This window comes from Hemibagrus wyckioides, linkage group LG29, assembly GCF_019097595.1.
Source record: "Hemibagrus wyckioides isolate EC202008001 linkage group LG29, SWU_Hwy_1.0, whole genome shotgun sequence".
NCBI classification, from domain to species: domain Eukaryota; kingdom Metazoa; phylum Chordata; class Actinopteri; order Siluriformes; family Bagridae; genus Hemibagrus; species Hemibagrus wyckioides.
The window spans coordinates 8,887,947-8,905,687 of record NC_080738.1 but is presented as its reverse complement, the minus strand read 5'-3'; the positions used below and the strand labels follow the sequence as shown (position 1 = coordinate 8,905,687).

The window sequence follows — 17,741 nt, the reverse complement described above, 5'->3', positions numbered from 1 at the left end:
TACACAGAAAAATCTGGAACAAAACACACACACACACACACACAGAGATAAACACCTTACCTGTCTCACACATATTAATATCTGCATTGCCTGCCTCTGCCAGTGAGACACATCTGTTTAGCAGATAAAGTGCCCTCTTGCGGGACATGCTGTCCTTGTGTACAAGACCATTTTGGACCACTGTGAAGAAAGTGTGCGACATTTCTGGCCTTGGACCCCTTTGATCCAGCGAGAAGAGGAAGTCAGAAAGAGCAGTAAGGCACAGCAGAACACGTGCAGTAACCACTTCTGTGCCCTCCTGTTCACACCATCCCAGTAAATCCCCCCAAAGTTTATAGAGAATGTCTGCTTGCATTTCTTGGTTTGATGATTTAAGACATGTGAACCAAATACGGAAAATGATTTTGGAGACCCAAGTGTCCGAAAGCTCCTTAACACTACAAAGGGTACAAGACAGCGAGTTCTTAATTAAGTCACTATTTTCAGAAGAAACACCTGAGAGCAATTCTGCCAGAACCTCTATGGCCACCTCTATATCGAGCTGTGTATCAGCATTTCTGTCACCCTTTTCTGACAACGCAGGTAAAACAAGACCTGCTATTTTCTCTAGGGAGTCGGTCTGACACTCCCTTACACATATAACAAGAAGTGCACAAGTGGCATGGAGCATCTCCTTCCTCTTACCACTCTTGGTAACACTTTCCTCCCGAGATGTAATACTTTCACTCGAAATCATTTTCAGAAGAGGTACACAATGGTTCCAAATAACTGACTGCACTTTACAAATAAAACGTTCCTTGGACATTAACCCATTAAAAACCTCTGGACTGGAGTGCGATTTAAAGACAAGCTCTCTAATAAATAATCCTAGGGCTTCAACTCTCTCTGTCTCAGGCCACGAAAAACTCGGCCAGCATAAAATGTCCAGCGTGTGCTCGACATCATGGCATTGTGACGCCAAAGCTTTTACCAAAAAAGTAGACATTGTTAAGGAGAACTGTAACGTGGCTGGACAACTCCTCACACTGTCCACACTGCCTTATGAACTGTAACGTGGCTGGACAACTCCTCACACTGTCCACACTGCCTTATGAACTGTAACGTGGCTGGACAACTCCTCACACTGTCCACGCTGCCTTATGAACTGTAACGTGGCTGGACAACTCCTCACACTGTCCACGCTGCCTTATGAACTGTAACGTGGCTGGACAACTCCTCACACTGTCCACGCTGCCTTATGAACTGTAACGTGGCTGGACAACTCCTCACACTGTCCACGCTGCCTTATGCTCGTCTTCTTCTACTACTTCTTCCTTGATGTTGTTACTGTTCTTCGTCATAATCTTTGCTGTTTCTCGGTGGTTGTTAAGCTACTCTGGGTGCATTACCGCCACACACTGACCTGGAGTGTGGATTTGATCTACTTGGACTAAAACGATAACAAAAAGAAGGACAAAGTCCAGTTTAATGGAGGTGTAGTGAGCTCTGCGGCGCGCTCGTTCTGGTCCAATTATCAGAGACAGAGCATATGAACTGCGCATGTCACAACTGGAGCGCTTCCATCGGCGTGTGTTAGTAAACAAGAGTCGTTGTAATAGGTGACAAAGTTTTAAAATAATAAGACGAACTATTTCATATTTTATTAGTGACTCCTGTAAATGGGTATACGAAAGTTCGTTTCGACATGGGGATTGAAAAAAAGATTTCCTTTCCTAATTTTAACAATAATAATTATTAAAGTTAATTGAAGGAACACTGTCCCTCTTTTATCAGCTGAGAAGGGTGTGTGTATTGAGTCACAGTAAAGTGACTGACTGTCCTGCAAAAAATTAAACAGACAGTACAGTTTAATGCTCCAGAAATGCTCCAGCTACTTTAGGACTCAGTGTTGGACTTGAGAGGCACTCAGGCTACAGGAGAATACTTTGTTAACTTTCTGTATAGTGTTTTTCTACTTATATACTTAGTGTGATATTGTTGAGTCAAATAAATGTTCTTTAGCCTGTCCTTATACTGTTATTAGCTATATTTGTGGAATGCAGAGTACATTAGGCATTCAAGACACTTCTGAGTGATGATGACCTGTGCCCTAGAAATGTATGCCTGGTAAAGCCCCTGCAGGACATCATGATGGCTAGACCCAGGACTGTGTGACAGCTTGCTAATGATGTTCAGATTAAACACAGGTCTATGGTTAGAATCAGAAAACCTCAGTAAAATCACACCGACTTCAATTATTATATTTAATGAAAGATACATTCATATTAACATAACCATCTATCAGACAGTTGGTGGCGCTAATTCCCCCAAATTCTGGTTCGCCAGCCTCCAGAAACACCAACAAAGAAGACTACTGCCGCCGTGGTGGTTGGTCTGAGACGTGAGCCAATCAGAATCGTCCATCAGTTTGAACGTGAAGCGCCTCTGTAACATGGTTCCTGCTGGAGCTGTTGTTCTGAACACGGTTCCTGACACTCAGATGGTAGAGTTACTGAGAGAAACACATATATATACTGAATGTGATCGGTGGACGGCAATTTAAGGTAATTTTAAAATATTCTGGTTTATTTTACATAGGCTGGGTTTTAGCTAACGTTATCTAGTTTGTAGTAATATATAATTAACTGTCGTTTCAGCCATTGTTAATGTATTGGTATTAATACACTTACGTTAGTCATGAAAATCTTAATTACTTTGTTAGTAATGCACTCGGTAAAGTATGAGACCGTTAGACCATCATCATGGCTTACCGTTTATCTTGCAATCAAGCTTTGATATCTAATAGTAATGTCAATATATTATTTGTGGTCCGTGTGAAGCCCCTGGACTGTGGCTGAATGTTTTGGTAGCAGGGAGACTATGGTGACCATCAGCCGTGTTTCTTCCTCTTCACTGACAGTGCAATTATTCAACAACAGCCCCTTTAAGACAATATGATGAATTGTCCTCAAAAGTCATTAAGGACCGGGGTCGAATTTAGTAATATTCTATTTTTCTATCTTTCAAATTGAGACCATGTTTGTCTTGTTATGATACGTTTCAGTTTACTTGGGGAATAAACAGAAAACACAAGATGAGTGTGTTTGGTCAAGGTAAACCGGCCTATCTGAAGACCTATGGCAAACAGAAGCGCAGGGTGGAACAGTGGTTCTCTCCTGACATGAGAAAGAAAGCATTCTCCTTCTCCAGTACACCATCATCTGACCAGTCCATCCCAGAGCTCACTTCCAAAAAACGGTAATGTGAAGTATCTGTGTGCGAAACTGTGTTGTTTAATCTCTGATTGATCTTGTTTACACTTTAAATATTTTATAAATACTTTAAACATTTATAACTGTTCACTTGGTCACATTAATTAAATGTATGTGTTTTAACTTAATTACTTCTGTTACTTCTCCCAATATATTCACTGTCCTGACCAGTTTCTAGCCGTCTTTGCACCCACTGTTAACACTGTTTTTTTACACAAGAGTCGGCGTTATATGTCTTGTCTGCCTGCACTGTCTTGTCTTGTCATCTGTCTTGTGCACTTATGTTGTGTTATGTTTAGTTTAATAGTTTAATGAACCTATGTAGGAATAGTTTGTTCTATGTTTGTCCGCATCACCTGTACTTTGTTTTCTGCGTAGCACCTCTGGTCCAGGAGGAACGTTGTTTCACTTCACTGTGTACTGCATCAGCTATATATGGTTGAACTGACAAAGCTACTTTGACTCGATTAACTATTTATTGTAGATAGGTAGATGTATTTGGACAAGATGACAGTTTGCAGCATATTCAGTTCTTCTCTCTGTCTCCAAAGAAAAACCACCAACAAAAAAAGCACAGCTTCAACCAGTTCCAGGACTTTGCGGATGGCAAAAAAGAAAGCTATGGAAGCCTTAAAAGAGCTGGAAAGTGACGAGGAAAGCATTATTATTCCAGGAACAGCTTGCAGGTAATAGTCATCATTGTGTTTTCTCTCACTCATGTTTGAAGTGGTTGTTAGACTATGGTGACTTTGTCTTTACACCTGCTCATTTATGCAATTAGCTAATCAGCCATTTATCCAATTATCCAATCGGGTGGCAACAGCACTGTATATACAGTCATGCAGATACCGTACAAGTCAAAATGCTTCAGTTAATTTCCACAGCAAACATCAGAATTGAAAGTGATATTTCATTATGGCATGGATGTTCGTAACATGAGGGCTGATTTGAGTTTTTCAGAAACTTTGGAACTGTATTCACACACAGCAGTGTCTATACCAGAATTGTGCAAAAACTTTGTTTTCTTTTAGTGGAGGAGGAAGTATGCTGCTGTTGTATGATTGGCTGAGTAAATGATTGAATGAATGCACAAATGTTCCTAATAAAGTGGATGATGAGTATATATGATGGTTATTGTTTTTGATGCTCTAATGCTGTTGAACGTTATTCCTGCTTTTTAGTCCTGGTAGATAAAAACTTGTGTATAAAACTGAGCTTTGAAGTTATTTTTCTAGATATTCTTATATTTTTTAATATTTGGCCACAGTACTGTAATTAACTAATGTTCATACACAGGAGGAAACCAAGCACCAAGCTAATTAAGAAGACTGTGGTCACAAGCAGGTCCAGCAATGAGGAACATGTCCGTCAGCACCCAGTGAGGATGAGGAAAAAACAGCCACTTCTCAGCAACAGCGAGAATGAGAGTGACTCTTTTGTCACAAAGAATAAATATTCAAATACCTTTAGGAAGAGACCATCTAATGGCAAACATATAAAGTAAGTAACACTTCATCAGATTTTAAACCTTATATCTAAAGCATGGCCCTGGAAATGAACATGGGGTATATCCTGATGACATTAGTTGATGTAACTGAAGCTTCTTATTTGTCCTTTTCTGGTCAGGATTTGTTGGGCAGACTAATAAGACAAGATAATTTGGAAGCATCAGCTTTAACTCCTATCACACTTGATGTTTCCTATACTTTATTATTTTTAATCGGGGTGTTTCAATGATATTTACTTATTGTGGTTCCTTGTTTCAAATTAGGCACAGAGAATCAGTTGGTCTGCCCCATGTGGACAGATTCGTCACACATCGCAAGAGAGTGCTCCGTGTGCAGTCGGAAAAGCACACCTTTGAGCAAAGTGTAAGTAAACTGCTGCTGTGTATAAATTTTGTGTGTGTGTTTGTGTGCCAGAGAGATCAGCCATAACCTTTAAAACCACCTGCCTTATTTTGGATAGGTTGGAGTGTAGGATTGAAGCTAGGATGTGAGGTGGGTCCTTCAGTACATGGCACAGATGCTGATTCAGTACATGGCACAGATGCTGATTCAGTACATGGCACAGATGCTGATTGAGTTCTGGGGAATTTGTAGGCCAATGAAGGTTCACCGCTTTGTCATGTTTCTTAAACCATCCCTGAACAGTTTTTGCAGAGTGGTAGATAGCATTATCCTGCAGAAAGAGGCCACTTTCTTTAGGGAATACCATAACAATGAAAGGGTGTACTTGAAAGGGTCTGCTGTAATGTTTAGGTAGTTGGTACATGTCAAAGTAACATCCACATGAATGCCAGTACCCAGGTTTCCCCAGCAGAACATTACCCAGAGAACCACACTGCCACAGATTTGCCTTCTTTCCAAAGTGCATCCTGATGCCTTTTAGTATGTTGCTCTGGGCACTGCTCATGGCAATAGGCTTTTTATGCAGGACCTTTTTATGACCTACTACACTGCAAAGATTATTTAAGGCACCTTACCAAGATTTCAGAATGAAGGCATGGACTTCAAATTCTCCAGATCTCAATCCAATCGTGCAAATTTGGCATGTGCTGGACAAAAAGTTGCTGTTAATGAATTGATGCCAGATTCCACAGCACACCTCTAGAGGTCTTGTTCATGTGGAGTCCATGCCTTGATGGGTCTGAGCTGTTTTGACAGTTTGATAGCACAAGTGGAACCTTCTGACGATCAGGCAGGGGGTTTTAATTTTTAATGCTATGGATGATTGGCGTGTGTTTTGAAGTATGAAGTTTCACCCAACGTTACAGGATACACCTACTCCGTTAAAAGACACACATGCTATTTAGCTTTGATGACAGCTTGGCACACTCATGGCATTCTCTCATCAGATTCACAAGGTAGTCACCTGGAATGGTTTTCAATTCACAGGTATGCCTTGTAATAAATGCTTCTCAGGGTTCAAGTAGCAGACGTATTTCAAAATCCACTGTTCAGAGGAGACTGTGTAAGTCAGGTGTCGATTTGTGGCAAAGAAACCATTACTTCGGGAGAGCAACCGGTAGAAGAGACTTGCTTGGCCAAGAAACACAAGACAAGGATATTAGATTAGTGGTAAACTGTCCTTTATTCTGATTAGCCTAAAGCATGGAGGAGGAGGTGTAATGCTGTGGGGGTGCTTTGCTATTGACCCTGTTGGTGGTCAAAATTGAGGGCTTACATACTTAACCAGCATGTCTACCATTAGCATTTGCAGCGACATGCCATCCCATCTGGTTTGCACTTTGTGGGGTCATCATTTGTTTTCCAACAGGACAGTTATACTGCTATGTTATGGAAGATCTATTTGTCCAAGAAGGGGAGCGATGGAGTGCTCTAAAACTGCATGAGATGGATTGGGATGAGTTGAAAGAGGAAAAAAAAACAGGCAACAAGTACTCAACACCTCTGGAACTCCTTCAAGATTTTTGGAAAAGCATTCCACGTGACTGCCTTCTGAGACTGACTGAGAGAATGTCAAGAGTGTGCAAAGCTTTCATTAAAGCAAAAGGTGGCTACTTTGAAGTATCGAAAATGTAAAACATTCAACACTTTTGTTGACTCCATAATTTCATTCAGCCATAACATCAAAACACCTGCCTTATATTGGGTAGGATGTTGCACGCTGGGATAATTTACTCAGTTTTAAAACTCTTTTGCATGATGCTTCACGATGACTTGAAAACAACCCAAAAATTCCATGTTCTACAGTGGCCAAGTCAGTCACCAGACCTAAATAAAATTCAGAATTCGTTTCAACTGAAGGTAAAATTGAGGGCGAAATACCCCCAAACGAAGCAACAACTGAATGGAGCTGCAATAAAAGCCTTGTATTAAACATTTGTGAACCCTTGTGCAGTAGGGGTACCGGGGTTTTTCTATTGGATATGCCTAAAAGGTGGGCTGATCTTCAGCTGTGACACAATTATAGACAAACAGTCTGACTAATAACACATCAAAGTACTTAAGTATTGAGCAGCTTATCTGAACAGGATGTCTGGTGTGGGTCACTGGCTTTTCTGAACAGCTGTCTCAGCCAATTTTCCAAGTAGATAAATTGTGCATTTATCATTTCGTATTTTTCCCAAAGTGTTATTAGACTGCTTGGTACTCTTAGTTCCTGACCTGATGAAGTACAGTGTATTTATTGATTGGGAGTTTAAAGCATCCTGGATAAGTTACATTTCTGTCATAAATATAAGCATAAATATTGTGATGCCGTTGACTGCAAAGGCTTGGTAATCAAAAAGGTATATTCACTACACAACATTCTTTCTCATTCTTTACTCACAAAGCAGTCTTTACACAGTGATGCAGTGTTTGTGTATCAAAATAGCAGACATGAATAATACATGTTTTTATTCGATTACATTTAAAACAGAGAATGCTGCTGCAAGTTGCTAAAATGAATGCACAATAAAGAAGACTTTTAGAAAAAAGACACATTGTATAGAACTGGCAATAGAAATGTTTTGCAATTCTGCTGCGTTTCTGATATATTGTTTTTGTCATGGCTTTTGTTTCTTTTTTTCCCCCCATCCTTCTCAGCTTGAGATTTCCAGCAACATCTTGAATACATCAAAAGACTCTATTAGTGGTGTTCCTCCATTTTCTCATTATGTGACGAATTGCAGACAGCCCACCACTCAGCAGGAGTCACATAGACATTCAGGCTCAGTTTTACGTGAAGTCTCATTAAATGATATTGAGGAGCGGATGATGTCCTGTAAACGCCCACTGCTGTCCAGTACCCCATCCCTGGTTTCTAAACGAACCCTACACTGTCTTGAGCCTTCTATTAGTGAGATCTCATCCTTTAGCTGCGATGAGTTGGACAAGCCTCCTCCACTAAAAGAAAGCATGGCCAATGATCTAATGAGGAAACCAAGGAAACATGGCACACTGCAGGAGAGCAAACGACGTGCAAAGCACACCCCAAAAGCTAAGACAGTGCACCAGAAAGAAGAGTATACAGAGTATGTAAATACACAATCTAAGCTGAAACTGGACGTAGATCACACATGCTCAAGTACTGAGTTTGTGTCTACTCAGCCATACATAAAGCAGTTGAAGAAGAGGTAAGTTGTTTTATTATACATGTTTGTGAATCTATATTTGAATACACAATGTTTAAGATTAAAATGTGTAGCTTATTTTTAGTCATATTCATTAAAATTGTAAAAACAGTTATCACACAATAGTAGTGATTAAGTATTCAGACTACAAAACAGATCTGAATATTTACATTTTTATATATATATATAAAAAATATTCTTCACCTGTGCCAAATTCATTTAGTGGACAGTTGACTGTCCATGTTAGAATCTATTGCACTGAGTGTGCATTTATGTGTGCTTGCTACAGCCTTAGTCACTGGGTAGGTATGTATGCTTCTGGTTGTGTTACACATTTGGGCAAGGCTGAAAGAGGAGTAGGTTGGACTTGATTTTCTCCCTGCAGGGTCGCTTGGGTGTTGAAAGACTTGAAGCACATTATGATCCAGGATAAACATATTTTATAAAGAATAAACATATATAGCTTCATTAGCTATGTACAGACTTGTACAGGTTAGAGGACTTGTACAGGTTAGCTACGCATAGGGTTCGAGAAAGGAAGGATGTGCAGCAAGTCAGAGTTATTAAGGATGGAGATGGAAAGGTGCTCACAAGTGAGGAGAATGTACAGAGGAGATGGAAGGAGTACTTTGAAGATGAATGAGGAAAATGAGAGGGGAAATAAGAGTAGAAGGGGTGAACTCTGTGGAGCAGAAAATATATTAGAATGGATGAAGTCAGGAAGGCTTTGACGAGGATGAAAAGTGGAAAGGCAGTTCTCTAAGATAGGATCAGATGGGCTAGCCTTTGCTCCCGTTGTGCATCAATGAGCCTTGGGTTCCCATGACTGTGTGGTCAGCAGCAGTTGTCTTTCTTGGACCACTTTTCCATACAGGGAACACCCCACAGGACCTGCCATTTTAGAGATGTTCTGACCTAATAGCCTAGCCATAACAGTTTGGCCTAGTTCCCTACCCCATTACCCATTTCCCTGCTTCCAGTACATCGACTTCAAGAACTGAGTGTTGACTTACTGCCTAATTAATGTCACCTATTGACAGGTGTCATTGTAAGGAGAGAGAGATTTATAGGGAGTGATATGTTAATTATACAGCTACTGAAAATGGTAAAATGTGAGCCCTACTATTAAATTAAAACCAGATTTTTTTTTTTTTAAATATATATATATTCTTTCATATCCTGTGCTTATTTAGGCGTGTCATCATGCTGGAGGAGCCAGATGTTTTGGACATGCATTCAAGTGATAATGAGAAACAGGAGGTAGAAAAAAGATTTTCACCCAGATTGGAGGCGGGGTCTGTCACTTCAGAGATTGTTATGCCAAGCTGCCATGCCAAGGAAACTTGTCACATGTCTTCAGATTATGCCATGTCTGATTCTAGTACCCAAGCTCCCCGGTTATCCTCCTCAGTCAGCCCATCTTCTGCTTTAACTGTTTCTTCTCTGTCTGCACCTCCAATTTATGAAGTCAGCAGTTCACTCCAAACACAAATTGATCGCCTTAAGGTAGAGTGCCTGTCCTCTTGTCTCACTGTCTGCCTCCAGCGTCTGGATCTGAGCCCCATCTGCCAGATCCATCAAGAGACAATAGAAATCCATAAGGCTCAGATTGCTCATTCACTTTCTTCAGAAAGCAAAAAAGGCCCAAATTCCAGGAACTTGAATTTTCCTTGCTTGAGGGACACTGAATCAGGAGAACAATCATCTGTCAGTGAATTTCAGACTGAAGGACTAGTTAAACAGATGTCTGCCTCCTTCATGCTAACTGCCACCTCACCTGCACCTATTAAAGCTTCCAGTAAAATGCCACTGGCAAAAGAAAATAGTGGTCTTTGTACCAGCCGTAAAGTATGTGTGAGCGGACTGAATTCTAGCCGGTGGTCAAGGAGAGGTGTGAGTGAGCGTAACAAAAGGCAGAGGCAGAATGAAACTAGGACTAAACCAGGAGACTGCTCATCCAATGACCTTCTACACACTGGAGTTGATTCATACATGGGGGTAATGCACTACATCCTTTGTTGAATTTGTTGGGATAATCAGAACGTGGATTATTTGTTATTTTATGCTTCATATTGGTCTATTTTTTAAACATAGGAATCTGCTTGGCTGCAGAGCAGCAAAGTGATTGAATTGCCTAAGACCCCCCTCCGTGTAGAACTGCTGAACCTTTCCTCCTTTCTGACCACCTTCACCCCAGACTCGCTCACAACACAGACCTGGGGACGTCTCAAAGCTGCACTGTCCATACACAAGAAGAAGACAGGTTTGTCTGAGACACATGCACACTTATGTTTCCTCCTCTAAAAGCCATCCTAAACTGTGTTCTTAAATATTCACCTGTTTTGCAGCATTTCCAACCCCCCGAAAGCTGGCACTATCCAATCTCAAGTGTCCAGATCTAGCAGACATCAGTCTAGATCTGTTTGGCACACAAGCATCTAATCATGTTTCCTCTCACCCACGTCAGTCCAGCATAGCCAGTACCTCCATGGTTAGGTCTTTACTAGTACATTTGATCTCATGTTTACAAGTATATTATCTTAATGCTTTGCTTTTTTTTGTTTTTTGAGTGATACGTTTTCTCCATTTTTTTTCCCCTCTATTGGATGTAGCTTTCTTTCAATGAAGACATCAGTGATGCTGAGAAGGTGTATCAGGAGTGTCATCAGGAAGGACCTGTTTGCTTTGAGGATTGCATTCCCCCAGAAAGCATGGAACACTGCATCAAGATTGGAGAGGGCACGTTTGGAGAAGTGTTCTCCATGGTCAACAAGGCCTTTCAGACCGTTGCTCTTAAAGTGTGCAAACATTTTGTTTATATATTATTAGATTTTGTAACCTAATGACATTGATGTGAGTGATGTCCTACCACTGAACAAGTAGTGAGTCTCGTTTATGAAGCTGGTAAAATAGGTATTGAACACGTCATCCTCCTTTTTTCTATTGAACACACGTACTAAAATTTCTTTAATACTTCGTACAAAAGCCTTTGTTGGTAATGACAGCTTCAAGACACCTCCTGTATGGAGAAACTAGTTTAATGCATGCTAAGGTGTGATTTTGGCCATATCATGATGTTCCCATTTCCAAACTTCATCTTTGGTTTGGTGTTTTTGGGGTGATGTGCAGTGCCATTTGTCCTCCAGTTGTATTTTGGCATCCAAAGAGTTCACCTTTGGTCTCAGCTGACCAGACTATGTTCTCACAGTATTTCACAGGCTTGTCCAAATGTTGTGCAGCAAACTTTAAACAACCTTTAACATCGTTTTTCTTCAGCAATGGAGTATTGAGTGGTGAGTGTGCTTACAGACCATGGTGGTTAAGTGCATTACTTATTGTTTTCTTTGAAACAATTGTACCTGCTAATTCCAAGTGTTTCTGAAGCTCTCCACAAGTGGTCCTTGCCTCAAACAATTCTTCTGATTTATTCTTTTCACTCCTCAATCAGAAATCTTGCGAGGAGCACCTGGTTGTGGCCAGTTTATAATGAAATGACATTCTTTTCACTTCCGGATTATGGCCCCAACATTGCTCACTGGAACAGTCAGAAGTTTTGAAATCCATCTGTTGTGAAAGTCTTGAGAGAGATCTTTGCTTTTACCCATCATGAGATGTTTCTTATGAGGCACCTTTTTATAGGCCATCGGTTGGGACTGAAACAGCTGATATTAATTTGCACTGACCAGGGGCAGGATTGATTTCCTATTACTGATTGATTTCAGCTGGTGTCTTGGCTTTCCATGCCTTTTTGCTCCTCCCTTTCCTCATGTGTTTAGTACTTTTTCCCTCCGTCATTTCACATTATTAAACATAATTTAATTTATGGACATCTGTGGTTTGATTTCTTTGCAGGTGTAGATTGCATGGGTTGTTAACATCTGCTGAAACTACATCAGGTCAATAGCACCTTCGGAGTGAAGGTGGTGAAATGGTGATGTGTTGAATACTTATTTTAGCCGCTTTACATCATTTCAAACTGGTGACCTGTAAATCAGACAAAATTGATTAAATTTGGTTGGGGTAAAAAGCGCCAGTCATTACTATGGTACTTTCAATACTATTAATGTTAGTGACTGTTTTTGCTCAGGTATTTATAAAATGTTATCAGTTAAGTAGTTTATTTATAAAGCCTGAATAAAACCGAAGTACTTAATAATTTGTTCTATAGAAATAGATATTTTAATAAAATATGTTTTTGAAACTGTAAATTGGATTGTTGTTGATAAATATTTAATTCTAACAAACTGATTTTGATATTATATTTATGTAGTAAAAAGGTAATTATTTTCTTTTTTTTTTTCCAGATTATTCCAGTGGAAGGCCATCAGAAAGTCAATGGTGAACCACAGAAAAATTTCGGAGAAATTCTTCATGAAATTATTATTTCTAAGTATGTTTTTATAATAGTAAGCCCTCAAGCTTTTGTTTCATTTTCTGTGGGTAAAATTGTATGTGAAGTTAACACTTAATTGTCAGTTATAACTGGAATTATACCCAACTTTATCACAGGAATTGTTTTCCAGTATTGTGTAAATGGGTTAGATGTTCTGGCCTATACTGCAGTTACTGTAATTTTATTTTTGGGAAAAATGTGATCATCTGGGTGGTAATGTTTATCTATCTTGGCCTGCTAATTTTACCTTGTCCCAATGTGTTTTCTCATAGGGAACTAAGTGCACTTAACTCCAAGGACCACAACAAAACAAATGGTTTCATCGGCCTCATTAAGTATGATGCATGTTTGTCTTTGATTATTTTTTTTATCCTTGAAACCAGTTTAGAGTGTGTGTTCCTGTGTGTAATGGATACAATGATTCCAATTAATCCAATGTTTACAATATTATTTTAGTCTTCACTGTGTTCGTGGATGCTATCCCAGTGCTCTGCTCAAAGCTTGGGACAAGTTTGACCAAGAAAAGGGATCTGAGAATGACAGACCTGGTAAAACCATATTTCTAGAAAACAACCTCACCTTCATAAATACATTCATATCCTTGGGGACAATTTCAAAATAAATGCTCAGATTTAAGAACTAATGAATTTATTGGTTATGTTTATGTATGTAAACAGATTTCTTTGGTAAGGAGCAGCTCTTTCTGATCCTGGAGTTTGAGTTTGGCGGCAGTGATTTGGAGAATATGAATGGAAAGGTATATGCAGCTTCATTTACATCAGGATGTTGGGTCCTTAAAAAGAAAGTCTTCATTTATTTTAGGAAATATTTTGTCTCTTTAAGGCCTCAAAGTGTATTTACCTTAAATTTGAATATAAATTTTATGCTGCACCACTTATATAACAAACATTTACACCACATTTATCATGTTTTCCATCCTGCATATTATTATATAATGGTTGTTAATCAGGTGAGTTTACTTTTAACAGATGCACACACTCCTCTAGTACTATGATAAATTGTTACAGTATTTAAGATTTAATACAATTTCACTAGTTTTAATATTTAAAAGATTAACATTTTAAAAATATTGTTTACATTTTGTTTATATTGTAAGTGCAAGTGTTTCAGTGCTTGTGCTGGATATGGTAAAAAGATAGGATGAAAGGGTCTACACATTAAGTATTGCATATGTCACAGTAGATTCTTTGTTATAAGTTTTTACAAAGCTTTAGTACATGGGAGCAGTTACTTCCTTTTGTTTATGGTCTTGTTAATATTAAGAGGAATTTATCCTAATTTATCTTCATACACAAGGTCACAGTGGATATTTCATTCATTTTTTAATACCTGGAAATCTTTTTATTTTTTTACATTATTTATTTATTGTCTATTTTGTATGTGTTTCATCACTGCAGATTTGGCCTTAAATTCTTTTAAATTGTCTTAAACTTGATCTTTAATAAGAATGATTTTGATATTACTTGCAGAAACAATTTCAATACTCCACCATTAGAACTGAGGAGAAATGCATTGTAAACTGTGTGTGTGTGTGTTTGTCTCTGTGTAGCTCACATCCATGGCCCAAGCTAAAAGTTTGCTGCACCAGGTTGCTGCTGCATTAGCTGTTGCTGAAGAGGCACTTTGCTTTGAACACAGGTAGAACTGAACACACCGGATTGCATGTGCCAACATTACACTTCCTGGCAGACATTTTGTCTGGGGCAGGAGTAAATTATAATGGGTTCTAGTATCTATGAAAGAGACCATTACTATAGCTTTTGAAATTATCTCTTAACATGCAAGTATAAAGAAATACCTTGTGTTTTCTTAGTCTCCAACTGTTTTCAAATGATCATAAATAAGATGTACTAAAGTGAAATGATTTATTAATTCTGTCTATAGTAACCTGACAAATAATACCCATTATTTATTGTGTGTTTATTGTTTCTATAGAGACCTGCATTGGGGAAATATTCTGGTTAAAAATACAAAAGAGAAGCATAATCAGTTTATTCTGAATGGCTCAGTACACTCCATAGAGACACGAGGAGTTCATGTGAACATTATAGACTATTCACTTTCACGTCTTGAGATTGGTGAGTTAAAAACTTTCTCTGGCACAAAACTGATAATTCGTTTTATGCTTTCCGTGTGGATGTTTTTTCACTATTTAATGGATATGTTGGCAGTTATCGTGGACAAAAATATCTCTGAACTTAAAAGGAAACAAAAAACCTGATAATGCCCTTATTTTAGTAGTTTTAACTACATGACTTCATACATTGATTATCCACTTTAATAAAAACAAGTGCTTGTTAATGGACTTATCTAATCAGCCAATCATGTGGTAGGGTGCAATGCAAAAAATCATGCAGATACTTTTCAACTGTGGTGAGAAAGAAAATCTCAGCCTGCACATTAGCTACAACAGCAGGAGACCACATTTTACTTCACTCCTGTCAGCCAAGTACTGGAATCTGAGAATATCAAGCCAATCCTCATTTTTGCAGTTTGGGTGAGGCTATGCCTCAGATTCCTGTTCTTGTCTGACAGGAGTGGAACCCACAGTGGGCTCTTGCTCTTGTAGCCCATCTACCTTACGGTTCAATGTGTTGTGCATTCTGAGATGCTTTTTGCTCACCAGTTTTGTGGAGTGCCTATTTCTTTAGCGTTTCTGGCAGCCCAGACCAGGTATTGTCATTCTCCTCTAATTTCTCTATCAGTAAGGTGGTTCAGACTGCAGATCATCTCATAGGAGTTATTTTGTTTTCGCACCATTTTGTTTTTGTTTGTGAAATTCTCAGGAGATCAGCACTTTAATGCATATGCAAATCAGCCCTTCTATTAACATCCATGTCACAAAGTCACAGAGATTATAATTTTCCTATTTTGCCATAATAATATCATCTAAAAATACACAATCAAGAAATGGCATTTTAACCAAGCATTCCAACACTGCACCATGACTGTAAGGAAAACATAAGTAGTCAGCATTGTGCCCCATGCACAAACAGGTGCTGATTGATGTAAAGTATACCCACTGGTCCTGTCTGTCAATGGGCAGGGTATGGATAGAATTTTTACTAATCCTTTTAAAAGAGGAGTCCTTAAAATGATTCAGCTGTGTAAGACAAGATACACCAGAATGGTTCAATATCTTTAAGAAAAAGATTATTATTAATAAATATATAAATAGATTGTTATTTCAGTGTAAATCAATCATCAGTTTAAAATGTTTTACCTTCCCATCTTTCTTGATCTTAGATGGCCTAACAGTGTCGTGTGATATAGCAAATGAAGAGGAGTTGTTCATGGGCCAGGGTGACTATCAATTTGAAATCTACCGCCTGATGAAGAAAGAGAACAAGTAAGCATCTCTGCTTAAGCAAACTGAGTAACACTAGTAATAGTTGTGGGTGTAATGACTGTTTTAGATTGCAAATGATTGACAAAGCATGTGAAAGCTGATGGCAGAGACTTTTTAATCAGTTAAATGGAACTGGTGGATTTTACTTAACAGATATGGAGCAGGACCGTAAATAGAAACTGGGATAAAGCACACACAAAGTACACACCTGATTGAAAAAGGCAGTCTGTAATTGGAAATGAGTAAGCACTGGAAAGCACTGATGCCATGACATTTTAACTGGCAAAGGATGTAATACCATCAAAATGATTGAAAACAAGGATTTTACATGACTTGTAAAAATAATTAATCCTTGTGATAAGAGTTCCACCACCATTCATCAGCTGTACAAACAATGCAAAAACAAAAAATTATAAATTTCCCAGATTGCCCATTCCTAACTATGAGTCAGTTTTAGTTCAAATGTTTGATGAGGGATGAATGGGTAGATATTTGCTAAGTTTTAGTTCATTTTAAGTACTGATTTGAATTGTCTTATCTTGTAGTAACTGCTGGACGGACTATAACCCTCATTCCAACGTGCTGTGGCTACACTATCTGGCGGATAAGCTTTTGACGATGAAGTACAGGAACAAATCACAGACCAGCCAGCAGAAGGCATTAAAGAGCAGCCTCAAGTCTTTTCACTCAGAGATACTCAACTACCATTCAGCTAAAGATGTCCTCTTACATTCCACTCTATTTCAATGATCTGCTCCTGTTGATTTGTTTTTAATCAGTGCTATCAGGCCTGTTTAAATTGCAAAGCACATGTAAACTGCTTAAACATGCTTAACCCTTTGCAAAAAAGAATTCATAGCAAATAATAAAAGTTTTTTTTTCCCTTAGAGTAAAAGGATAGTCAAGTGTGTTGTCATTCCTCAAGAATATGGTTCAATGCAGTAGCAAGAAATGGAGGACTACATAAAGTGTAAATATTTAAGCATAAGATGAGCGCAAAATGTACACTAAATAAATAGGACAACCAAACCAGTGTACCCAAATGTAACCTGTAAACTCTATCATTTTATTCAAGTGTGTACAAAAAAGAAAGCAGTGTGACAAGTAAAAAGTGTTTCCTTTCAGGTATACATTCATCTGATTGTTGTATAATGTCATAGAATAGATTTTGATTAGCTGTTCAAAACATCAGATTTGCTTGCAACACTACAGTAGTAAGCCTCATTAGCAACAATGATCAATGAGTTAGCATACAGGGATGAGCAAGAGAACCTTGCAGAATGATACAACAATCTCTCTCACTGTCAATAAAATGGAAAAAGCTTGACTTGAGGTTTACCAGTGGTACTCACTGTGTTTTTATTTAATGATGATTCATCAATATGCCCCAACAGTAATTTAACCATTAGGAAAGCTATATAGTGAGTAACTGGGATCTCCAGAATATTCTCTAGAGACGTTGCCACTTGGGACCAAAGATTTGAGACATCTGGGCAATCCCAGAAGATATGTAAGTAAGTACCAACAATGTTTTGGTTACATTTTACGCAATTCGGGTTATCCGAAAGGCCCATTTTAAAATGTCTGTATGGGGAGATATAAAATTTATGGACAAACTTGAAATGAATCAGCTCATGCGCTGGGTTC

The 17,741-nt window shown here is 38.6% G+C and overlaps 2 protein-coding genes across 2 annotated transcripts in view; one reads left to right on the top strand and one right to left on the bottom strand.

The window, feature by feature from the left end:
• The window catches only part of tarbp1 (TAR (HIV-1) RNA binding protein 1), a 35,762-nt gene extending 34,294 nt beyond the window's left edge, over nt 1-1,468 (bottom strand). Inside the window, exon 1 of the mRNA XM_058384462.1 lies at nt 61-1,468. Within this exon, the coding sequence (XP_058240445.1) occupies nt 61-985 (925 nt within the window). The 5' untranslated portion in view covers nt 986-1,468. The remainder of the gene's footprint in view (nt 1-60) is intronic.
• Nucleotides 1,469-2,367: 899 nt separating this feature from the next.
• Nucleotides 2,368-17,393, top strand: haspin (histone H3 associated protein kinase). The gene is made up of 18 exons (XM_058384464.1): nt 2,368-2,543; nt 3,044-3,237; nt 3,803-3,937; nt 4,548-4,751; nt 5,023-5,122; nt 7,805-8,334; nt 9,525-10,329; nt 10,426-10,594; nt 10,680-10,822; nt 10,944-11,129; nt 12,636-12,721; nt 12,997-13,059; nt 13,181-13,272; nt 13,402-13,481; nt 14,295-14,383; nt 14,681-14,823; nt 15,992-16,094; nt 16,640-17,393. The coding sequence occupies exons 2-18, from the start codon at nt 3,074-3,076 to the stop codon at nt 16,842-16,844; spliced, it is 3,297 nt and encodes a 1,098-aa protein (XP_058240447.1). The 5' UTR covers nt 2,368-2,543; nt 3,044-3,073; the 3' UTR covers nt 16,845-17,393.
• The last annotated feature ends 348 nt before the right edge of the window (nt 17,394-17,741 follow it).

Excerpts from the sequence above, each read along its gene's own strand:
- haspin (XM_058384464.1), top strand. The coding sequence starts at position 3,074 with ATGAGTGTGTTTGGTCAAGGTAAACCGGCCTATCTGAAGACCTATGGC. Across the intron at positions 3,938-4,547 it reads ATTCCAGGAACAGCTTGCAG|GAGGAAACCAAGCACCAAGC; the intron begins GTAATAGTCATC and ends GTTCATACACAG. Across the intron at positions 4,752-5,022 it reads TCTAATGGCAAACATATAAA|GCACAGAGAATCAGTTGGTC; the intron begins GTAAGTAACACT and ends GTTTCAAATTAG.